This window comes from Elephantulus edwardii, unplaced genomic scaffold (genome assembly GCF_000299155.1).
Source record: "Elephantulus edwardii isolate Elephantulus edwardi_28Jun2011 unplaced genomic scaffold, EleEdw1.0 scaffold00078, whole genome shotgun sequence".
Lineage (NCBI taxonomy): Eukaryota > Metazoa > Chordata > Mammalia > Macroscelidea > Macroscelididae > Elephantulus > Elephantulus edwardii.
This window is the reverse complement of record NW_006399828.1, coordinates 6,019,621-6,045,169: the sequence shown is the minus strand read 5'-3', so window position 1 is coordinate 6,045,169 and position 25,549 is coordinate 6,019,621. Positions and strand designations below refer to the sequence as shown.

The following is a 25,549-nucleotide window of genomic DNA, read 5'->3' as shown; positions in this document are numbered from 1 at the left end:
ATGACTTATACAGGATTTCAGTGCGTGTACTGGAACCTAAGACTTCTGATATAGAAACCAAGTTCTTGGTAATATAGCCTAGGTTTGTGTAGGTAATGGTGATGGTTTAGAAGAATTATGTTTAGAAAGGATTGCTCTTTTCACTTCCCCAGAGCTGCTTCAAGATACATTTTTTTTAGACTGTCTTTAGCCCTGTGACTTTCCAGCATTAAAAATCTTGATCCCTGTTGTAACCATTATAAGCTGACATCATGCTTGGAAAAGTAGAGGGTTAGTGAAAGAGAGGAAGACCCTCAACCAAATGGACTCACCTAGTGATTGCTGAAGTAGGCTCCAGTATTTCATAAAGATAAAGATGGCACAGGATAGGACAGGGTTCAGATCTGCTGTTCATAAAGTCACGGTGAGTCATAAACAAGAAGATGGCACCTAACAACAACAATAATTTGTAGTTTCAGTGGTGATATTTAAAACTAACCCTTTTCATCCAGTTAATTTAATCTCATTATGACGCCATGAACAAAGTAGAACTGCCCCATGCATTTTCCAATGCTATTATATTTATAGAAGCAGGCTGCCTAATCTTTTTCTCTAGGAATATCTAAGTGTTGTGTCTGTAATCTCTGATAGGCACTATCAAGTGTAAGACAAACTAGTGTTAACTAGTAATTTCAAATTTCTCAGATGGTATTAATGGCATAGTACTTTGAAATTAAAATAAACTATATGTTACTTAAACATTGAGAAGTAGGCAGTTAAATTTGGTAAATAGCAATTTCTGGATTCTGGGCTTCTCAAACCAGTAAAATCTCATTAACAATTTGATAATACATGGAGAGAGGGCAGCATTTCATACTTTATAATAAGATTTTTAAACTCAGACTAAAACAATTCATTATTTATTCTCAAAAAAGAAGCAACTTTAATCTGTATGGCAGGAGGGTGTAATCTCAAAACATCTCAAAGTGTAGTTTTTTTCAAGTGAATAAATATTATTTTGTGGAAAATCTCCCTCTAGTAATACTCCTTTGCTCTAGTTAATACCATTGGCCAAGGGAAAGGGTTGCAGCCACGTGTGATTAGTAGCATTAATCCACATAGTAAATATACAGGGGACACATTCGAAATGATAATTTTTGTGTTTATGCTCTCATACTGTCTTTCTCTGTATTCACAATTATTACAGTCCTTCGCTGTTCTGTATAGGCTTTCCATTGATTACTTTTCTGAACTTCCATTATGGATCTCCCATTATGGTTACTGTTGAAAACATTCTTTTAAAACTTTTTGATACCTTCAAGTCTTCAAATCTACATTAACCATTTAGCATTGCTTGTTCTAGCAGTGTAGTTTCTTTAAAAAATTCTGTTCTCTGCCAGACTCAGCATGGAGCTTAATAGTTGAAATACAGAAATATGAGACCTTTCCATTTATCTGCTTCCTGTTATTTCTCCATTGAGATTCTCTCAGAATAAACTCTTGCCAAAAATCAAGTTAACTTTGGCATTAGGTATAATAATGTAGATTAAAAGTCTTGACTTTCTAATATCTGTGTACCCTCTTAAAGAGATTAATGAAAAATTGCCATTTGTTACTGTTTTCTAGTCTGCACACTAATGTACACATATACACACTATACACACACACACATATATAGGTTTATCAGGACCAACAAAAGGTTGAAGACGCTCACCCAATCATTCACTCACTCATTGCTTTAGAGTCAGAACTGACTCATAACTCACCCTCCATTGGCTTTCCGAAGCAGCAAGTCAGTAGGAGAAGATTGCCTATCTTTTCCTCTTCTTGTTTGTTGAGGATTTGAACTGCCATAGAGATGTAACCTTTGAGTTAATAGTGCAACTCACTGTGTGCTAGGCCACCAGAGCCCCCTGTTTTATCTGATAGGGTAAAGAAAGGGTAATATTAATGTTCATCTGATTTTCTTGTAACTCTTGTCTCACATCTTTCCAATTTCACGCGCTAGACTATAATAAATATATGGCCTACAGTGTATACATTCCCTTAGAATAACTGGTACAAACAAGAGATCACAATTGTTTCTTCAAGGGGAATTGCATCCTGAAAGTAAAATCTAAGGAAAGCTTATCTTGAATATACTACGCTTTATCTCTTGAATATCTTTTATCATTGAAAGTGTAACAAAGTTTTCTGGAATGAGGGTTCTAGAGCTTGGGATAAAATAATGTTTTCTTATTCTTGAATAAATAAGAATGAAAATCATAGATCGTTTATTAATTAAAATTACCAAGGCACAATAGTGAAATCTGTGTACACATTCCCATTTTTGTCCCAGAAACGTCTTAAGAAAAGGTCAGAGAAATGTTTAATTAGAATATTAAAACTGTCAAACTTTAGTTCCAGTTTTTAATATTTAAATGGTGACATAAAATAGTGGGATTAGAAAAGAAGTAGTTTTGAAAATTTTCACTTTTTTTAAAAGAGAAAATTTTTAATCCATTCTTGAAGTTTCCTCAGTTAAGGCCTAAAGAGTGTTTAGTTGTTTTTACTAAAGTGAGTATTTTTGTTTGTAGATACTGTTCACTGTTTTGGTTTTTGTTTGTTTGTTTTTTTTAAAGGTTTAAGTGGAAATCCTGCAGATATAGAAAGAAGAGAAGCCGTGTTTGGAAAGAATTTTATACCTCCTAAAAAGCCAAAAACTTTTCTTCAGTTAGTATGGGAAGCATTACAAGATGTTACTTTAATTATATTAGAAATTGCAGCCATAGTATCACTGGGCCTTTCTTTTTATCAGCCTCCAGAAGGGAATAATGCAGGTAAGTAATTATTTTTACCTGTGATGTGAGCTTTGTTTCATTAATTTCTTTAACACATAATAATGATAGCAGGCCAACATTTTTTTACTGTTTAGTATGTCATTAGTGCTGATTTAAGGAATCATGGTGACACATTGGTTAAGTACTCGGTTGCTAATTGACAGGTTAAGGGTTTAAACCTTCCAGGCATTCTTTGGGAGAAAATTGAGGCAGTCTATTTCTTATAAATGTACAGCCTTAGACATTCTTGGACAGTTCTACTCATCCTGTGGGGTCAGTCACTCTTAGTCAAAACCGACTTTGAAGACAGTGGGTTTAGTTTTGGTTTTAGTAGCTATTCTCAAGTGCTTTAGATAAATTGCTTAGATACTTATCTTTAGAAAACTACTTCAGATAGTCTTCATCATTTTCTCATAAGGTAAGGTAAAGGAATTTTATAGGGAGGAACAGAGTAAAATAGCCAGTCTCTATTGCTCCAGGGAGAATAGAACTAGCAGCCTGCTTCTGTAAAGATTAAATAAAAACCTCCAACTCATTGGTATTGAACAGACTCAATAGGTTTTCTGGCAGTGTGAATTGCATAAGAGGAGATTAGCCGTCTTTCTTCCTCAGAATAATTGTTGAATATAAATAGCTGGAGAGCAGTTACCTTTGGATTTGCAGCACAACTCCCTACCGACTGTACCACCAGAGTTCCTCCTGTTAAGATTGCAGCTTAGAAAACTATGTGGGGCCTTTCTACTCTGTCACATGTACTGTAGTCACTGTGAGTCAGATCACCTTGACGGCACATACCAACAGCAATATATGAAAACTATGTGTCTAGCACAAAGCTAAATTGTATTTATAATAAATGGTCTGTGCCATCAAGATTTTTAAAATTTTGAAAAACCCAAAATTTCAGTTCTTATTAACATATGCCTTGGAGAGGGTGAAACTAAGCTACTCCTTGGAGGCAAGGATTTTGAGGCTCTGTCTTACACACTTTGCCAAGAGGGACCAGTCCTTGGAGAAGGATATCATGAAGAAAGGGACATCATGCTCGGAAGGGTAGATGGACAGCACAGGAAAGGAAGGACCCTAATGGGATGGATTGACACAGTAACTGGGGTATTGAGGGTAGGTGTGTCAGAGACGGGCTCAGGCTAGAGCAGGCTTCAGAGCTAGTGTGCATAGAGTCCCTGTGTGTCATAGTCAACTTGATAGCATATTACAACAACAACAACAGTTCATGATTTGGGATATGAGGAGAAAAAAATATTAAAGCAAAATTCTGGTATCTTTCCAAATTCATTACTTTCATGATACTAAGATATATGCTTTATGCATCATTGAGTATTTACCATTTTAGAATTGTCTCTACTACAAAATATTCCTGCCAACCTAGAAATACATTATAGGATGGTAGATCTGCTTTAATTTGTATCTAAAAATGTGTTTTTCCTTCTTAGCTTTCTATGCCTTTTTTTTCTTCTCATTTCCTCTTACCCATTCTATCTTACTTTAATTTCATATATTTTGCAAGCATGTTCTGTAACAGGTAGAAAATCTAGCTTGATTTTGGTCACTATGTTAGATTAGCTACAGAATGAAAGTTGAACAGTGAGAAGAATTGATGTCTTCAAATTGTGATGTTGATGAAGAATATTGAATATACTATAACGTATATTATGCATTTGAGAGCTGGACGGTGAATAAGGATGATAGCAAAAGAATTGATGCCTTTTAACTGTGGCGTTGGGGGAGAGCACTGAACATCCCATGGATGGCCAGTTCTGTGTAATTCTATGATGTGGGCAGAGAGCTATCAGTAAGCATGGCGGTTGTGGTCAGTAAAGCACTGACTTTCTGCCACTGTTCAATACATTTCAAGATCTGATTTACATTATCCTCTAGATCTTCTGGTTTATTGGTAGCCAGCTGGTGTACTGTTTCTTGTAGGATGCCATGGCTTCTTCATAAAGAATCTGGAAAATTTCACACTGAATATTATCTTGAAGTTTCTATTATAATCCCTTGTTTCAAGTCATTTTTATAATATATGGCTATCTGTTCTCAGCACAAGAACTATATGAAACCAGCGTTCAGGAAGGAAATCACAACCATGGTAGCCAATAGTAACACAACCTTTTTTCATTTGGTTTTCTAAGTCATCTACTACTCTGTCTTCATCTAAAAATGGGACAGTCATATTCTTCATCATAGCCATTATATAACTGCCATTCTTTAGCTAAATCACCCACATTGATGTATTTCAGTCCTGATCTTGAGGCAAGCTCTTTGTCTAGTGTGGTTTTTCCAGTCCCTGGTGTACCAGTGAACAAGATGTTCGGCTGCAACATGGTCCCAACTGTGATGGCTCCTTGTTGCTGTCAGTTTTAAATGATTTTCAGCAGTATTTTCTTGCATGTGATATTAATGATATTGTTCATTAGTTTCCATGTTCATGGGAACAACTTCCACTTCATTGGCCAGACAGCTGTCCTCCACAAATTTTATGGATTATAAATGATGTGGTTCAAGTCCACCAGCTACTCCATTGTAGAATGACCGATGGATAATCTTTGTGCACTTTAGAGCCTTGAAAACCACCTGGAAGGTCAACTCTGAGTTTATTTTGACTTGACAGTATATGACAGTAGTCTAGCCATACTGTGACAGTAACAAAGACAATAGCTACAGGAGTCACATTTAATAAGTCACTCTACTTTACCAAATTGGGATGGATGACTTAAATGATTTAAGAAAGAAGAGATGGGTAACTATAACAGTTCAAACCATCTCTACATTTTTGCGTGCAGAAATCAAGAATAGATAAAATAATGGCCATTACAAGATATATTCTACCAAAAGAGGATTCTCTACTAAGAACTTTATTTTCTTAGCACATTCATTTTTGGTCTCTAAAAGGAGAAGTTTTTGCTGTTGTTAGGTGCTGTCAAGTCAAAACTGACCCATAGCTGACCCTCCGGTGGGTTTGAGAGACAGTAAATCTCACAGGAGGAGATTGCCCATCTTTCTCCTACAGAGCAGATAGGGATTTGAAACATGTGCATCAGGCTAGCATCAGTTTCTTACCACTAGGCCACCAAAAAAAATAGTATTTCGCCTTGAATTACATGCTTCCAAATTACATGCACTTAAGTACCACAGTTTGGAAGCAGGAGTGGCATCCACTTCCATAAATAGCTTGCCTCCGGAAACCCTATGAACCTGGAGAAAGGATGAAAGTCACTCTCGCTACTCTTGAGTACTTTCGTTCATAGGGTCACTATGAGTCACCTATGACTCAACAACACTTAACAACAACAAGTACCACAGTTTACTAATAGTTTATATAATGTTTGCTTTTCATTGAAAAACATTTCTTTGTCAAGAGTCAGTAGTTGTCTTTAATAATGAATTTTCAATCTGATTTTTTTGTGTTTATTTACATAAACAGTAAACTCCCTGTAATAGGTAAAATGTTCTTATCAAAGTTTAATCACTTCTATATTGATGTTAGAGATGAAATGTAGGCATTATGTATTTCACTAAAGATTTTGAGCCACTTCTGTTTATAAAATTAAAGCGATGAGGTATGACTGCATTTTCCACTATACCCTGTATATATATATATTTTTTTTTAAATGACTGTTAGGTGCTAAAAAAAAAGTCAATGAATCTCTAATATTTACCATGCTACAATTATGATTTTTAAATTTTATTTTGATCTGTTAAAACCCACTGGAAACTGTTGGTAAAATTACTTTTCTTGTATGTTGAAAAGTGATACAGTGGGATTTCTTTTTTAAAAAAAAAAACAACACTTACTAGTATATGTCTTAGTGTATGTGTCTAATACAGCTCTAACTAAAATACTTTGATGAACAGAAATGTCTTTTCCCAGATTTTTCATCAAACCAAACCCACGACCATTCCGTTTGTTTTCAGCTGTTCCCAGATGTGGGAAAAGTGATCAAGACAAGGTCTTTTGGATTTAAAGACTATTGGCACTGATGGGAGGAGCCTTCCTAGAAGATGGGGATGGATGTGGATGGCAGGAAGAAGGAAGGAAAGGCAACTGTTGTTGACACCCTTTGCGGGGGAGATTGGCAAGGAGAAGAAGGAACTCCTTGGGCTGAAAGAGGGCATCCTAAGTGGATACATGCATAAGACAATGGGAGGATCCTGCAAAGAGGCAGAGATTATACTCATTGAGTGGGGGATCCCTGATGTCTGGAAATTTCTGCTCCAGCAGTGGAAGGGTATGAGTCCCAAGGCTCAGGCAAGAACCGGAGAACTGAGCTACCTCATTCTGAGGACAGATGTCTGCAATTGGCTTCTCTGTTTTTGAGATGTGGGAAACTCTTGGCAGCCATTAGGGTGATGGCATAGTCTGTAGGGCATTGCACTGCTAGCCCAAAGGCTATGCCTCTTCCACAGTTTGAGTCCACCAGCGGTTCTACAGAATCAAGAGGGACAGTCTCCCTCCATACAATTCATTTACAGTGGAGGGCCCCTTATGATCTCATTCCACCTCAGTGATAATGAGAGGGGCAACAGGAGCTCTCTTAACTGGAGCGGACTGCCTCATTGTTCTCTCACAGAGCAGTTGGTGGACTACAACTGCCAGCCTTTAGAATCACAGCACTATGCCACCAGGGCTCCTTGCCACAGTTTGTTATGGTTGTTGAGTAACATTGAGTCAGAACTCTTTTTGACTCTTTGCTGACCCTCCCAAGTTTTCAGAGATGGTTTAATTGCCCTGGAAGAGATTGCCCATCTTTCTCCCTTGGAACAGCTAGTGGATTTTTACCCCTTACCTTTTAGATAGCAGTGTAGTTCTTTATCATGAGTGCCATCTCACGGGGAAGGCTTTTTCTCTTCAGGCTTGAGAGAAGGTCCTTATCTCTTTTTGATCTTCTATTCCATAATTTCTTAGAGATCTACATTTGGCATGACACTGTCTATCCCCTCTCTGCTCACTTACTGCATTTTCACACAATTAATGTGCTTGTTACACATATTTTCTGACTGCCAAAATCCTCACCCATGTTTTGTTAAATTGTTGGGGGGAAGGGAAGAGTGTGTGTCCGTGTGTGTCCCAGTGAGTGACTCTTGGATTCATATGAAAAATTAGCCTATCAAGGATTAAAAAAATTTAATAAGGAGTGTGAACATATTTGACAAAAAAAAAGAAGAAATTATTGCACAATGTAAAAAAATTTTTTTAAATCTCTTTTCTATATCAAAAGAGACTGATTTAAGATATACAATATGCTAAACTTAGTACTAAAACAAAACTCATTTTAGTGGGATTATAACCACAGATGATACTGTTTAGTTATTAGAGTTGACTGCAACTTGTGGGGACACAGCAAAATGAAACCTTGACTGATCCACAATACTAATATTTGTGTGTGTGTGTGTGTGTGTGTGTGTGTGTGTGAAGGGATACAGTTCAATCTATAATAATTATTTCATATGTTATAATGTATCTTACATATGTGTTATATATAATGTTATAATAAAATAATCATGCAATATAATATATAATAATGTTTTTACGTTATGTTTTAACACTAGTAAGGAATAATTTACTAAAAGAAAATCCATTACTTCCGAATCTAAAGTCATAGAAATTTCAGTCCATAAAATTTAGCACTAGCTGTCATTGAAAGTATGTAGTATAATCCTCACCATAAATAAATTATATAGAAGTCTGGTACTTTCTGGTCTTAGGGCCCTTGTGAATTTTTTATTTTGTTTTTGTGTGCATTCAGTGATTTATTCATAGCAAATACTTTTTTTCTTTATCTCTTTTTTTCACTAGTTTATTTTAAAAATTCCAATACAAATTCAAAGAAATTCTTTCCGTTTCCCTCACCCTCACCCACCAAATTGTACATCTCAATGGTTGATCCCCTCTTCTCCCTGTACATCCACATCCCACTGCTTCCGCCCTCTCCCACCCCTTCTGGATCCTTATGCTCCTTCTACAATAATGGTCTATACAAGATTTATCCTTGTGGGACTGAATTCACTCAGCGTAATGCTCTCCAGTCCCTCCCAAATTAGGTAATAATTTACAAAGTTATTGCTCCTGCATGCTGCATAGTATTCCAGTGTGTGAATGTACCATAATTTCTCAATCCATTCGTTTGTGGTTGGACATTTGGGCTATTTCCATGCTCTTGCAATGGTGAATAATGCTACTGTGAACATTGGTGTACAAATCTCAATTTGTGTCTCAGTTCTTATAGGGTATTCCTGTGAATTTTTTAGTTATTGAGGTCTCCAGAGAACTTGTTATGGAATTCTGTCTTGCCTATTTATGTGTCTGAAATTAAAACTAATAAATTTTTAAATTATTGTCAATGCATTTAAAAAATAACCCATTTTTCTTTGTCATTGAGATGATTCTACCTCATGAGTACCCTGTGCAACAGAGTAGATCTACTCCAGATTGGGTTTTCTGGGCTGTAGTCTTTATGAAATAAAGACCTATGTTTTTATGATAGCAGATTGCCAGGTCTTCCTTTTACATTGCTAACAAGTACTTAACCATGATACCACCAGGACTCCTTAATAAACCTACTATATGGTATATATGTACCATTTTACTGAAGAAGGAAAAAAAACCCCAAACCCTACTATTTCTAGACACATGAACAAGAAGAGTAGTATTTTTGTTTTATTTAAAATGCCTTATTTGGAAAATCTGACTGTACATTAATGTTTTAGTATTCTGCAAATGGGTTTGACTTTGGACATCTCTCAAGGTTTACTGGACATTGCTTTGAGACTACTCTTCACAATTTTGCACACATTGGAGGACTCAAGTTTGGGTTAAAAAAATGTTAAAAAGTCTTGTGAAAAAGAAAGACTAAATAGATTGTCTCTCGTAGTATGTCTTTAAGGGATAACTATCTTAGTAAGATAGGTTGTTCATATTGTAGATAAGCTTGGTCTTACTAAAAACATTTTAAAATACTATTGGCAAACTACAATCCTTTTTTTCTTTGAGAATCTTTTTTTCTTTTATGGTCATCAGTGAGAGTTATCCCAATTTCTAGAAATACTTTACCATGATCTATTTCAAGATCATTTTGCTGTACTTCTATAGTACCAAGTAGAACTAAGAAATAAAATGCTGGTGTTGTTTTGTTATTGTTGTAATTTAAATGGTAGATTTCATGTCTGTTGTCAGTCTTTTGTTCTTGCACAGTATATTGCATTTTAATCATTTTAACAAATTAGATCAAAACCCACTGAATTGTTTCATTTAGAAGATAATATTTTACCTTTATTTTCAGTTTGAGGAAAAAAAAGACCACCCATACTTCTACCCCAACCTAGACTTACTAATTTCTCCTGGATATACCTAAAATGTTAGCCACTGCTTCATATACACAGCAATGCATTTTGTTTCTTCAGCCTTTGAAAGTAATTACAGTATTTGAAGTGGGGATAGCATGTACTCTTAGTCATCCTGCTTCTTTTTTACTTTGGGGAAAAACCGTTCTGCAAAATTAAGTAAATAGTATCATTAACAAATAAAATATGTATAGTTTGTATTTATTACATGAGTGCAGTCGTTAATTCCAAATGTGTTTTGATAAACATCTTTCTTTCCTTCCATATAGTTTGTGGAGACGTTTCTGTTGGGGAAGAAGAAGGTGAAGGTGAAACTGGTTGGATTGAAGGAGCTGCGATCCTATTGTCAGTAGTGTGTGTGGTATTAGTAACAGCTTTCAATGACTGGAGTAAGGAAAAACAGTTTAGAGGTTTACAGAGTCGAATTGAACAAGAACAGAAGTTCACTGTCATCAGGGGTGGTCAGGTCATTCAGATACCTGTAGCTGACATTACTGTTGGGGATATTGCTCAAGTGAAATATGGTAAGTAAAATAGAACTGTGTAGCTAGCACTACAGGCAAACTTTGTTTGTTATACTTTGGCACATCATTGCTTTTTGTTTTAGGTGATCTTCTTCCAGCGGATGGTATACTTATTCAAGGCAATGATCTTAAAATAGATGAAAGTTCATTGACTGGTGAATCAGATCACGTTAGGAAGTCATTAGATAAAGATCCCTTACTTTTATCAGGTATGAATTTCTTTTATATAATTGAACTATTTTTGCCTCTAAATTTATCTATTTTCAGCTAATATGTTTTCCCTAATCTCCTTTACTGTGAGGCCATTTTGTATTTTTTTTTTTAGATTTTATTAGTTTTAATGAACATTTACAGAGATTTTGGGTTTTCATTCATTCATTGTTGCACTGTTTTCTCCACCCTCATCCCCAGTTGTTCTTGTCTAATTGCCACAGTGCTTGTCAAAGCCAGTTCTGATTAATCTCCTTTGTCAGTGTGTCCCTTGCCTTTCCCTGTCACTCCTCCCTGAGAGAGACTTCACCCTGATTCATAAGGAAAAGGGAATGGCGTATTCTCTTAGCTACTTCCTGCTGAAAAAGGGACACTGTGGGTTTCAGGGTGAAGGTCTTCTCTCACTACTCTAAAGGGCCCCTTTGGCAGTAGGAAACACACAGGCTATTATGGAGATTGATTTTTGGAATTTAGATGCACTGTTATCAATTGTGCTTAGCCATACATGTTCATATCCTTGAAGATGTATCATGGGATTGTTGCAGCCTAGAAGATACAAATTTAACAAGTTAAAAGTGCATGAGTCAAAAATTTGAAAAACAATAATATTCCGAGTAGAGGTTCTAATAGTGGTACAAATCAAGTTACAGAGGTAAGGTGGTTCCATTGCCATCCTTACTCTAACTTAATTCTTTTGTTTTTTAATTTAAATTTGTTATTAATTTCAGTGAAAATTTACAGAGGCTTTGGATTTCCATTCATTCATTGTTGTAGATTTGTCCCCTCCCAAGGTTCCCCCCCACCAGACATTACCCTCTTGGAAAAGTAAAACAAAAGTTTCTTTCATTATTTTACAAACCCTCCCCCAGGTCCACTCCACCATGTAGCCATGGCTCTAGACTCCTGTCATGACAGAAATACCTAATCACATAGCTCTTTTAAACATCTTCTGTATATCTGTTTACAAGAAATTTTTTCAGTCAGTTGTAGCAACATTATACTGTCTATAAATCCAGAACTTCGTTTTCCAAATTTGAGACTTGAGGCTATGAAATCAAGAGATTTAAAAGTCAAACAGTGAGTTAATGTAATGATAAAACTAAAATGTAAACTTAATGGTACCTAATAAATTGTTCCATTTTCTGTATCACACTTGTTCATAAGGCTGCTTTAGGTATAAAATTAAGAATACCTATTTAAAGCAAATTAATAAGTTCTATATGATGCCTTTGAGCTGTGGTGCAGGAGAACAGTATTGAGGGTACCATGGACTGCTAGGAATATAAACAGATTCATCCTGGAAAGGGTCAAACCGGGCAGTTCCTTGGAGGCAAGGATTCTGAGGCTCCGTCTTAACATACTTTGGACATATTAAGGAGGGACTGGTCCTTGTACATCATGCTTGGTAGGGTGGAGGGGGACCGCGCAGGAAGGGAAGGCCCTCTATGAGGTGGATTGATTCAGTGACTGGGGTTATCGGGATGGGTGTGTCAGAGGCAGTACGATTGGCACAGGACAGAGCAGAGTTTAGGGCTGTTGTACATAGGGTTGCTGTAAGTCACAAGCGACTCGACGGCACATAACAACAACAATATGACAGTCTGCAGAGGACAGATTTTTAAAATTCTTAAAATTTACCTAATCTGACTCACAATCTTTCTGAGCAATAAGTCTGAGACAAAATGTTTATCTAAGATTATTTGAGTAGGTTGAAGAGTAACGCCTACTTTTGCTAGTCAGGACTGAATTTTATAGTGGTTAAACCATGTTCTGAGAATGAAGAAGGGGAGCATTTATAATAAATAAGGTCCTGTTTGAGGGAAAGAGATGGATGTATATTTGGGAAACTTATAACAACGTAATGATAATTTATGGTAAGGTTAATTAAAAATTAAATGAAGACCCAGTCAGGTCTAAATTATAAATTGCCTTCTAAAATCTTAAATGAGAGGAAACCAGAGTATCAAACATGACTCTAAAAGTGTCTTTAACATAAAGAACTAACTGTTCTTTAACATTTGGTTTCATGATCCTACTCTAGTATTTACAATATTTTCCGTATAAACTATTTGTTAAATTGAATTTATACTCATTTAAGGGAATCTATGTTGGTCTAATGTCAACGTTTTGTACATTATCAGAGATTGCTAGTACAACTTTTTGATACCTTTTGCAGCTATAATTCTTCAAGTCCTTCTCTGTGATCACGGTTTTAATTAGTTAAACATTATTTCATCAAAGTAAAACCTGTGCTATCTTCATAGAAGTAAATTAAGTTAGAATACAACTTGGGAAGCACAAATTTAACCATGGCCTTTCTGAGCTCTAGTGGACTCCTGGTGAGGATCTGCACTGCTAGCCCAAAGGCATGTGGTGGCAAATCTACCATTTGTTACACAGAAGAAAGATGGGTAGCCTCCTCCCATGTGTTTCATTGCCTCTGAGAACCCACTGGAAGGTTAGCTTTGGGTCATTTCTAACTTGACGGTACATAACAACAATTACCATCTTTAAAAACACATAAATGTGTGTTGAAATAGTGTATTATAGAACATCCACATTATGAAAAATCATACTGTGTATTTGTACATGTGAGCATAGTAATATATAAACATTACTATTCTATAAATGTTCTGATATTCATTTTAAGAGATCTTGGTGTTTGTATACCTTCAAAATACTATTTTCATTTAGAAAATTTATGCTCAATTTGGGGTGTTTCAACTCCATGGACCTTTTATGTGCATTTAACTTATTTACCTAGTCTTTAGTTCTTCAGCCTGAACTCCTTTAACAGAACTTGGATCCATTTCTGTTTTAGCAGAGATTGTTTGTAAGTGCATGCACATTCAGATTTCTGTAAATTTTCCATATTTAAGTAAAGACTGAAATAACTTTATTGAGTCCCTTACCACATTATTGGTGGGAAAATTTTTCTACATTTATTTCCCTGTTCCAAAAATGTATTGAAAAACATGAATTGCTTTTATTTTTAAATTTACTCTTATGATGCCATCTCTCACTGCTGTTCCTGGCTTCTTAAATGTAGATTTTTAAAAGCAGTTTTTAAGTTAGTGATGGGGATATGAGCACAACAAGATTTTCTTTTTCCTGAGCACATTAACTTCCTTACCACAGGTAAAAATAAGACAAAAAAAATTGAGACTACAGAAAATCAGAATTGTTGAAAGAAATATAAAAGGTTGAGCTTTCCAAATATTAAATGTTTCATCATCCTTAATTTCATTTTTTTGTTACTTCATTAAATTTCTTTATCATTTAGCAAAAAAAATTCATTTATCATTTAGCAAAGGAGTTCATAATCAGTGAAATATTCAAGGCTTAGTGTTTTAAGTAATTTTTTATGAAGGGCTTAAAAATATAAAAAAAATAAATAGCTGTAATGCAGTGATACATGCCCTGATATGGAGAACTTATATTTCACTACTTTCCCAAGGTTTTTCAGGTTACTGGAGTCAGTGAATTCATGCCATTTCTTCCTCTTTCATTACACACAGCAGGATTTCTGAATATTCATCCTTGCCTTCAGTCTTTTCATTTGTAAATCAGATTAATTTTTAATTCTTTGTTAGTTCATTGTTAGTGTCATTAGGTGCTATTAAGGTGACTACAACTCAGAGAGACCTTGTGAACAACAAATCTGAACCTTGCCCTATACTGTTCCATTTGCATGATCTCAGCCATGTTCAGGTTCATTGTTGCCATGACTGTGTCAGTCATATGAGTGAAGATCTTCCTCTCATTTTCTGACCTTTCTCTGCACTACACCTTTTCCCCAAGATCAGCCTCTCATCATAACATGCTCGATATATGTGAAACAGCGTGTGAGCACCATTACCTCCAAGGACCACCCTAGTTGCACTTGTGAGACAGATTTGTGTTTTCAGTCATCCATGGATAAGTTGAAATAGGTAATAAGATGTAAAGAAGAAGCCATTGAGTTAAAAAAAGAAGCTGAATTTTTAAGGTTACTTAGACTAGAAGGAAAGGAAGCTTCCTAAAATACCGAGAAAGATGCATAGTTGTGGATATACTAGTTGGAAAACTGTAAGTAAGCTATCAGCATTATATTGTAGTTCAAGTCTGATCTCTTTCCTTTGGTAGCTTTGCTTTTCTACTTAATGGTTATATGACCTTGGTCCTGTTTCTAGAAAATAGTAATGCTGCCTACCAACTTATAAGATAGTTGTCAGGAAATTTGAATTCATTAAATGTTCACATATCTGCTCCTTTGCTTTTCTCAGTAGACTTTTTTGTTAAAGTAGTGTGCAAAATTTGGAAAGATTGCTCAATATCAGGGTGAAGAATTTATATATAATTAAGCAGACAGAAGTTTTTCAGAGAGAGGATTGGCATATGATGAAATCAGAACTGTAGGAAGATTAAATCTGATGTTAGTGTTAGAGAAGAGTACTGGATATCCTATGAACTGCCATAGGAACCCAAACAGATAGGTCTTGGAGGTGAAGCCAGAATGCTCCTTAGAGGCAGGGATGGCAAACATTATCTCGTGTGCTTTGGGCAAGTTACTCAGATTATTCCTTTAAGAAGGACATGCTTGGAAAAGAGGAATGACTCCGAAGGAAAGGAAGACCCTCAGCCAGTGGATTGACACAGAGACTGCCAGCAGTAGGTTCGAGGGTTCAGACCTGTTGTTCATAGGGTCACTGTGAGTTGTACTAGACTGCATCTAACAACAACAGCAACAAATCTGAACTCAGGATGAACTGAAAAGGCAGAGAAACTAGCTAAGAGTCTGTTAAACTCATCTGGACAGCTAGAGTTTGCAAGGTTGGAAGTGTGAAATGTGACATACATTGCTGTGGAATCATTTTAAGTTATTTATCAGCAATGAATTTCTCAAAGGAGGAAGTCCCTACATAACTTTAGGTTATAATTAGTAACTGCAACAAGTTTTTTGTTGAACTTTTACAAATTCCAAGCATTTTGCTCACTGCTTAACAGGCACAGTCTTTTTTAATTCTCTTTATTCTTTGAAGTGTAAGTACTATTTACAGGGGAGGAATTGATGGGTTGTGATCTGTCCAGTAGTGGATCTCAGTGACCTAGTGGTAAAGAGCTCTGTTGCCAGCCCAAAGGTACAGTACTCAAATTAACCAGCTGTTCCATGGACAAAAATGGGAAATATCTTCCCAAGTGATTTGCAGCTTCTGAAAACCCACTGGAGGGTCAGCTGTGAGTTAGTTCTGACTCGAGAGGACACAGCAACAGTCTATTCCATATCACATAGTAAATAATATAGTAAGTTATGGCTGGTAATAGTATTGAAATCTTAAACATGACTTTTAGATTTTGTTTACTGGCTTCTTAAATACTGATATTAAAGACTTTTAAAAGTTTGGGGTCTGGTAGGGGTCCTATAATAATTTGAGAAAACAATTCTTTCTGTTTTAGGCACTCATGTAATGGAAGGCTCAGGAAGAATGGTAGTAACAGCTGTAGGTATAAATTCTCAAACTGGAATTATCTTTACCTTACTGGGAGCTGGAGGTGATGAAGAAGAGAAGAAGGATGAAAAGAAAAAGGAAAAGAAAAGTAAGTGTTACAATTTGCTTTTAAGATTTGATACTTGGAAACTGATATGAAAGTTGAATTGTAATGGAAAAAAAATTTGTTACTATTTTTAAATCTTTTAAGTCATGAAGGCTACCAAAGTCATCCACTTGAATACTTTTTTTTTCTTTAGTTTGAGAATCTTCTTTCAAGGAAAATAATCCTTTTCTAGCTGTTCTCCCCCATTTTCTATAATAGTTCTCTTTATCAACCATATCTTATTTCAATCTCATTGAACTTTTAAACATATTTACTCCTTTTCATAGTTTGTTTTATATATATATATATATACGCACACACACACACACATGATTGGATTTTTTACTCAAGGCTTGGATTTCACTTTTAAAATTTATTTTATTGTGTGTGTGTCTGTACCATCAAATTGCATCTGACTGGTACAGGAGGAGATTGCCCCTCCTTCTCCGGCAGAGCATCTGGTGGATTCGAACCGCTTATCTCTGGGATTGCAGTGCAGCTTCTTGCGGATTTCACTTTTGAAACTAAATTTGCCTTGTCATATTCAGCCCATCATTAGATAAAAAGAACTTAGTGGGGTTTTGTTTTTTTGTTTGTTTTTTTTTTTTTAAGAACTTATTTTTGTTCTGTTTTATCTATCCTTCCGAGTGGTCTTTCATCAGATAATGTGAGAGCCATATAATTTACCCATAAAAACCCCTCACAGTTATACACAGGGAGACATCTCAAAATTTCTTTTTTAAAGTATGTCTTTTTTCATTTATTATGTCTCATAATGTATCACCCTTAACTTCCCACTCAGAATCATTGCTTTTAAGTTTTTTCTTTTTATGGTGTAACTATTTACATTGATTTCATTTTACTTAGGATAGTAAGCTCCTTTTCCTTTTTGTCACATACCTATTTTGAAATCTGTAATAAATACCTTATGAAAGTCTTGTTTTTTTAGAACTATGACATTGTCTTGGTTTTAAATATTTGTTCTTTGGGTTTTGTCTTGAGTTATGAAAACTATATTTCAAACAAAAGCCTATTTTTAAAAGTTCTGACTGCTTGTGAAGGTGGAAAGTCCTTTACTCTGGTTTTCCCCACACACTTCCTTATGGCAGCTCTTTATGTTACCTCTGTACATTATTAAAGGCTATATGGAATGTAATTTAAAAATGGATTGTTAAACTAAAGGTAAAAGATTTGAACCCATCATCAGTTTTATGGGGGACGGATGAGACAGTTTGCGCCCATAAAGATTTACTGCATTGAAAAGCTTCTGAAGTGACAATTCTACTCTGTCCTGTAGAGTCACTGTGAGTCAGAACTGACTGCATAACAGTGAACTAATTTGGTGTTTATTAATAGTTTTGGGCAGGGTAGGGAGCAGTATACATCCATTATTTCATTTGTCCTCCTACCCATGAAGTAAAGTTGCTGTTACTTTTTTTTCCTAATGAGGAAACAGAAGCTTTTAGAAGTTGTTTGTGTCAGGTCAGAGAGGTAGGAAAAGGCACATCAAACCCTTTTTCTTTGACTCAGTCTGTTAACCACAGATACTGTTGCATCCTCAAATTTAGGAGCCTAAGTAGATGGTACTAAACAACAAAGTAGAAGAACTCTATTTAGGAAAGTTTGCCTCACTTTATACATCCAACACACAAAGGTGGTTTTGTTTGTTTTGTTTTTTCCATAATCCAATTGTTTCTAAGATTTTTTAACACATTTGTTTCTATTAATCTCATGTAAAATATCTTCAGGAATTAACATGTAACTCACTGTGTTGACCAACCATTCAATTTTCACTTTTGTTTTGCAGAACAGAAACCTTTTTCCATATGTAGACTTCTGGTCCTCCTCCTTTTCTCATGACTGGAGTCTAGTCCAGAGTAATCTCTCCAGTCCCTTGGTAGCCTGGAATGTGGCTATCTGTGCTGTCTCTGAACTTGAGCTTACTGAATGTAGCTAGGTATTCTCTTCTTACCTCATCTGTCTTGAGCTTCAGTTCTTTCTGGAACATATTTGTTCCTCCTTTTTGAGTTTGAAGACAGTTTTCTTGATAGATTGTGAGAAAAATAGGCTAATAGCTGCTGCTGCAGCTGCCTTATTGTTGTTAATATTCTGTTGGCTAATGTAAATATTATGTGTTATGCTTTGCTCCTTTCTTTCCATACAGTCTCATTTTTCTGGCTTCTCCAAAATTTTACTTTTTTAAGGCATAGCAGCTCTTTTAACTAATAATCTTACAGGATTATTCCTTATATTCATGCATTCACTTTCTGGTTTTACTTACTTGCTTCTCTTTTTATGCCTACTGCTTTTCTTCTCCAACCAATATATCTTGCATGCCTGCTGTCTTTCTGTGACAATCTTTCCCCCTCTTGGATGTTTCTGCTTTCTTTGTGTTTTATCTATATTTGGTTGTTAAGCCTCTAGTACTTTTTTAAACAAATAAAGTCTTAAAGACAAATCAGTTTTGCTCATATTTCTTTGCCTCTGCATTGGTATGAAATTACATGAGGAGAGAAGAGATTATTTATCTCTTTCCTTTGGATTCAACCTACTAGAGAAGTGCAGCCTTTGGGTTAAAAGCAAAACTCCCAACAAACTAACCTACTCTTGACTCTCCCAAGTAAATATCACTCACTCATTCATTGGCATCAAGTCACACCTGACTCATAACTCACCCTCTGGTGAGCTTTCAGAGGCTGTAAATCACGTGGAAGGAGATGGTTCATTTTTCTCCCATAAAGCAGCTAGTGGATTGACATCACATGTCTTTGGATTGATGGCACAATTCCCTACCACTACCCACAGAACTCCCCTGAAGCAAACAGAAATGCCCCAGATTACTTTGGAATACTTTCATGGGCAATCCCTAAAGAATGATCAAGCAGATCTTTACAGTTGTCCAGTCTAGAGTCACAGACCCACCCCATCTCCATACTGATTGTGTAACAGTTCTGTTACAGATAGGTGAACTACCTTTGCATAATTTATCATGGCCATATTCATTTCTTTTGGAAAGCTTTAATTCCTGTTTTTTTCCAACAGATAAGAAGCAAGATGGAGCTATTGAGAATCGCAACAAAGGTAAAGTTAAAATGATAAAAGTACAGTTGGATTGCTTTATTATACTGAAAAATATATCAGCATATCCAGATAGTCACCCAGAAGTAAGATATATGTAGCAGGAAAGATTAAACTTTATGTTGTTAGGTTACCATGTGTTCCTTCTGTGCCTTGTATATGCTACTACAACAGTGTTAATAAAAGTATGATGTAGATAACTTTCAGCTTAAGAATTTCATGTATTTTTATAGCAGCAGTTTAGTGGATAATTGTTAGCAAAAATGCATAAGAAACAAAATACATACTACATGAGAGTTTACATTTATCATTGGTAGTTGGCATTGCATTGACTGGTTCATGGCAACCATTTGTGTCCAGAGTAGAACATCTCATGAACTCTCAGGTCTATAACAGTACTGGGCCCGCTTCTTGAGGGACGTCTGGGTAGGTTTGATCCATCAGCAATTTGGCTAGTGTTGTCTACATACTTACATATATAACAACATACAATCATATATAACAACATACGATCATATATAACAACATACTCACATGTATAAAAACATATTCACATACATAACAGCATACTCACATATATAACAACATACTCACATGTATAATGACATACTCACATGTATAACAACATACTCACATATATAACAACATACAATCATATATAACAACATACTCACATATGTAACAACATACTCACATATGTAACAACATACTCACATGTATAACACCAGAGACATTTGCCTTTGTTTAAGAATCTCTGAATAAATGTGCATTTGTCTATATGCATGTTTGTACATAGTGCTCTACATTACTATTATACATTATGAATGTATGCTTTTTGGGAAAAGTTACATTACCTAACATGAAAGAAACATGGGGTTTTTTGGGGGGGGGATTTGTTTGGGTTTTTTTGTCTCTAAGTTTTAGGACTCTTCTTATTGTCTAGCACAATATACCTAAATTCTCTTCAAAGTTTTCATAACATAGTGTACCCACTGTCTGGTCTTTGTAGCAGCACACAGAATTAAGAGACTTTATGCTTTTCTAGTTTCTGCAATAAGAAATTAACTTTTTAAAAAATTTCTTGAAATGTTAGGTGATGTGTGCTTTTAAAAACCTAATGAAGTGATGTTTGCATTTAATTGTAGCAAAAGCTCAGGATGGTGCAGCCATGGAAATGCAACCTTTGAAGAGTGAAGATGGTGGAGATAGTGACGAAAAAGACAAAAAGAAAGCAAATTTGCCAAAAAAGGAAAAATCTGTTTTACAAGGGAAACTTACAAAACTGGCTGTTCAGATTGGCAAAGCAGGTATAATGCATTAGAGATAATAAGGATGCTTTGTCTTAACATATACTGCTTTTCCGCATTGTAGAATGAATTGGGGGAGAGAAAATGTGTATGAATGAATACAACTAATGTCTTTGTAAACTTTCACTTAAACCATAATTTTTAAAAAAAGTATCACATTTTGCTGCCTTGTGAGGAGAAAAAGGGAGTTTTTAAAATGTCTATTTTATCCACATTGTAAATTGTTATTATTTAGCAGCAAATTGGAACTGACCCATAGCTGACCCTTCAGCAGGTTTTCAGAGGCAATAAATCACTTAGGAGGAGATTGCCTATCTGTATTCAATGTAGCAGCTGGTAGGTTCAAAGAACATATCTTGTGTTGGCTGTACAACTTCTTACCACTAAGCTTCCAGAGCTCCCCACATTGTAAATACTTTGAGATATTGTAAGTCCTCAGAATACCATTTTGAGTTAGTGTAACTCCTCCGGTACTATGGCATCTCAGAGACTGTTATCCTCATTTTATATAGATGCAGTTGTCCACTGTAAACTTCTAACAGGAAGGTAGGCTGGGATTTGTACCTTGTCTGATTACAAAAGCCCTTGCCCCGTGCTCTGATCTCTGAATTTTTGGAGACAGAAAAAACAGAAAGTTAGCTGTGAGGGTATTCATTGTGGATTTCCCAACTGCATTTAAATAAAAGGAAATTTAATCACTTTTTAAAGTTGTTTTTACTGTTTGTGGGATCATTTAGGTTGCGGGTTTGTTTGGTTTTTGTTTTTAAATAAAAGGTATATCTTAGTTAAACTGAATGAAATCATGTCATGCTAGTGAGGCTGAATTTGATAAATAGGGTCTTCATTAGAAAACATCTGTGATACATAGAAAACATCTGTGTGTTTACATAGAAACCATATGTAATACCTTTTAGTAAGGTTTAAAAAGAATAATAACAGCAGAGTATACCCTCTGGCAGCATAATTTTTTGCAACAGAATACTATAGAGAATCCACATACATTTTTAAATTGCATTGTTCTACCAGTTCTTTGGAACATATTGGAAAAAAGTAAAGGTTTTAGTTTTATTTTCATTAAGCTTATTGCTTAATGGTGGATACTTCCTTTTTTGTAGTATATAGACATACAGTGATACAAATTTATATATGGTTAGTATAAATGGTCAATTTGAGATTGGTGTAGGCATTGATTGGATTTAATTCTTTGTCCCAAATTTGTATACTTAACTATATTTTTGAATATTCAGTGCACACAGTAGAGTTAAATGTTTTCTTTGCATAGTATTACTTAGCCTTAAAGGAGCTGTAAAAGTCAACCAAATATTCTTAAGTGATAACTCTGAAAATTTATCTGCACTCTTTCAAGCATCCAAACTTATTACTGTCAAGTTTATTCAACAAAAAAGTATGGGGTAGACTGTCCCATTGGATTTGCAAGAACGGATGGCTATATCTTTGTCCTGAAGAGTGGCTAGTTCATATGAATGGCACAACTTTTCTGTTAACAGCCAAGTACTTAACCTCTCTACCACTAGGATGCTCCCCACACACACCCCCATAGATACAGTATTAAATTTCAAGTATTTTCACTGACCAATTTTTACTGGATTCTCTTTCAGCATTAGATAAGTTACCTATTGGACATGCATTCACTTTTGATAAACTTGATTTTTCCTGTTATTTTATCTCAGCTTTTGTAGAAAGCAGAAGATGTAAAAAAGTTTAGGAAGGAATCTTAAATGCTTTTCTCCTAGCTTGACTTGAACACAAGGTTATACCTGAAAGCAAAACTTCCATCTGACAAGGTCAAATACTGAGGTACAAAATTGAGGTAACAATTTCTGAGAGAAATAACCGTAAATATTACCAAGCCAATTAAAATGCTTCCAGTTGCTGTATGTAACTAGCAATGGGTAGTATCTTCTGTATTTAAATAATTGCGCTTTTCTTTCTTTTTCCCCCCCCCTTCTATAATTCGGAAAGGTCTATTGATGTCTGCTATCACAGTTATCATCTTAGTATTATATTTTGTAATTGATACATTCTGGGTTCAGAAGAGACCATGGCTTGCTGAGTGTACACCTATTTATATACAATATTTTGTGAAATTCTTCATTATTGGAGTTACAGTTTTAGTGGTGGCAGTGCCAGAAGGTCTTCCTCTTGCAGTCACTATATCACTGGCTTATTCAGTCAAGGTAAGCAGAACATCACTAAGGGGTTATTTAAAGCCTTGTCTGGTACAGAAATGCAAATCTCTTGCCTCTATTTTCTCGTTTTGAAAGTGGAGGATGCACATAACTTTATACTGTTGTTTAGAATTGCAGTCTCCTCCCTCAGCCAAGTAACTAAAAGAGATATAAAGCTGTGTTCTTTGAATTGGCGGTTTAGCCTCATTATTTTGTTGTCATCTCACATCAGTTTTTCCATCAGCAAAATTAAAATGTTGGTTATTTAATATATGTGATACAAGGATAAAGAGGGTATTCTCTTATCTCGCCTTACAAGGCTTACTTCCTTTCTACTCTTGACCCATCATATCTCTGCAGCAGTCTAGTCTTCACACAGTCCGCAGTCTCATGTTTAAAAATAATTCCAATCATAAGCTCAGGTCATTTTCATTTCTGCTCTCATCACACTTACATCCCAAGTACTTTAGGAGGTGACATATGTCTTCTCTATTTTTGTTTCTTTTAAGAACCAATTTTACACTATCACAAAACTGATTTACTTAGAAAACATCCTTTGTTAAATAACCTCTCAAAGTTTTTAATCCATTCCACATGTATATTAAGAATGAATGTATTTTAGTTAGCTTAATTAATCTCTGGGGCAATTCTGAAAACTTAAGGTGGTTTTTGTTGCTCTTCCTAAATTGAGAGAATGGTAATACATGTTCTTTGGCATTTTACTGTGTGGATCATAACTATGGCTAACATTGAGAGACATGGGAATCCCAGAACACTAAATTATGCTCTTAATGAAACCTATAACTAAACAAGAAGCTGTTATCTGAACAGAGCAAGGGAGCACTGCATGGTTTAAAATCAGGAGCTATTTGTCGTAGTTGTATCCTTTCTCCATACCATGAGCAAATTATTCAAAAAGCTGTACTCTTTGAAGAAGAATATGGCATATCAGGATCAGAGGAAGACTCACCAACAACCTGAGTTAATGCAGATTTTACAGTTTTGATTGCTGAAAGTGAAGACTTGCTGGCGAAGATCAAAGACTACAGCCTTCGATGTGAATTATATCTCAATATCAAGAAGACAAAACTCCTTACCACTAGACCAGTGAGCAACATCATGATAGATGGAGAAAAGATTGACATTACCAGTTATTTCCTGTTACCTGAATCCACCCTTTGTAGCACCAGTAAGGATATCAGGAGATACATTGCACTGGGCAAGTTTGCCATCAGAGACTTCTTCAAATTATTGAAAAACATTGATGTCAGTTTTGGTAACCAAGGTGTGCCTCATTCAGGCTATGAACTTTTCAATCACTTGCAATGCATCTGCAAGGTAGACACTGAAAAAAGATTACAGAAGAGTTGATGTCTTTGAGTTGTAGTGTTAGAGAAGAGTACTGAATATACCATGGACTGCCATAAGAACGAACAGGTATGTCTTGGAAAAAATGTAGCCAGCGTGTTCCTTGGAGGACAAGATGGCAAAACTTCATCTCACATATTTGGGCATGTTTCATGCAAAGGACTATCATGCTTAGAAATGTGGACGGTCAGAGGGAAGACGCTCCAAGAGATGGATTGGTACAGTGACGACAGCATTGGCCTCAGGTGTGTCAGAGATGGTCAGGATAGGATAGGGTTCAGAGCTGTTGTTCATAGGGTGGCTGTGAGTCATTCTTCACTCAACAGCCCCTAACAAAAGCAAGTGTGAAGAATGACAGTTCCAAGTCAGCTAGCATATAGAACAGTGAAAATGGTCTATTTTGGTTTGCTATTTTAGCTCACTCTGTCAGAATTTTAAGTCAAGCATCTTCATAACCACAAGTTTTTTTAAAAAAAAAATTTTTTTCCTTGGTGATTAATACAAAGTCTTGTTTTCTACTTTGTAGGAGACTCAGTATTTAAATAGTATTCATTCTATTAAATGATAGTACCATTTAAAAAAGTCATTGCCATCAATTTGGAACAGACTTGTTGCTGAATCTCCCAGTGAGTGAGTTTTCAGAGGCTGTTAATCACACAGGAGATTACCTCTCTTGCTTTTGTAGAGCCACTTATGGAACTGAACCTCCAGAGAGGTGCTTGCTTTGGGTTTCAGCAAAACTACCTTTACACTTAGAGTATATTTTGTTACTATATTTGTTGCTAATGACTAAAATACTTAGCAGATGCTGATGGAAGAATACAGTCAAGGTGAATTAAATTGTTCCTGTTAGGTGCTGTAGAGTCAGGTTCGACTCTGTCAACAACCCTGTGAACAACAGAACTGAATCCTGTCCTATCTTGTGCCATCCTCACGCTCCCTTTCCTTTGCTGACCCTCTACCTTTCTAAGCATCATGTTCCTCTCCAGGGAATAGCCGCTCTTAGCACATGCCCAAAGTGTGAGGCAAAACCTCATCATTCTTGTCCCCATAGAGTATTCTGGCTACACTTTCTCCAAGACATATTTGTTTGTTCTTTTGGTAGTCCATGGGATGTTCATTGCTCTTCTCCAGTACCACAA

At 35.7% G+C, this 25,549-nt stretch overlaps 1 protein-coding gene and 1 pseudogene across 4 annotated transcripts in view; one reads left to right on the top strand and one right to left on the bottom strand.

Annotated features, from left to right (window-relative positions):
• The window catches only part of ATP2B1 (ATPase, Ca++ transporting, plasma membrane 1), a 73,381-nt gene that overhangs the window by 5,890 nt on the left and 41,942 nt on the right, over positions 1-25,549 (top strand). For 2 of the 4 annotated variants that reach the window (XM_006889503.1, XM_006889506.1), the window contains exons 2-8: positions 2,601-2,798; positions 10,427-10,681; positions 10,765-10,890; positions 16,328-16,468; positions 19,508-19,546; positions 20,689-20,850; positions 22,834-23,048. In XM_006889503.1, the coding sequence (XP_006889565.1) occupies positions 2,601-2,798; positions 10,427-10,681; positions 10,765-10,890; positions 16,328-16,468; positions 19,508-19,546; positions 20,689-20,850; positions 22,834-23,048 (1,136 nt within the window). Of the gene's footprint in view, positions 1-2,600; positions 2,799-10,426; positions 10,682-10,764; positions 10,891-16,327; positions 16,475-19,507; positions 19,547-20,688; positions 20,851-22,833; positions 23,049-25,549 lie in introns of all 4 variants that reach the window. The other 2 variants (XM_006889504.1, XM_006889505.1) reach the window with 2 other exon arrangements.
• LOC102870403 lies at positions 4,584-5,140 on the bottom strand (annotated as a pseudogene).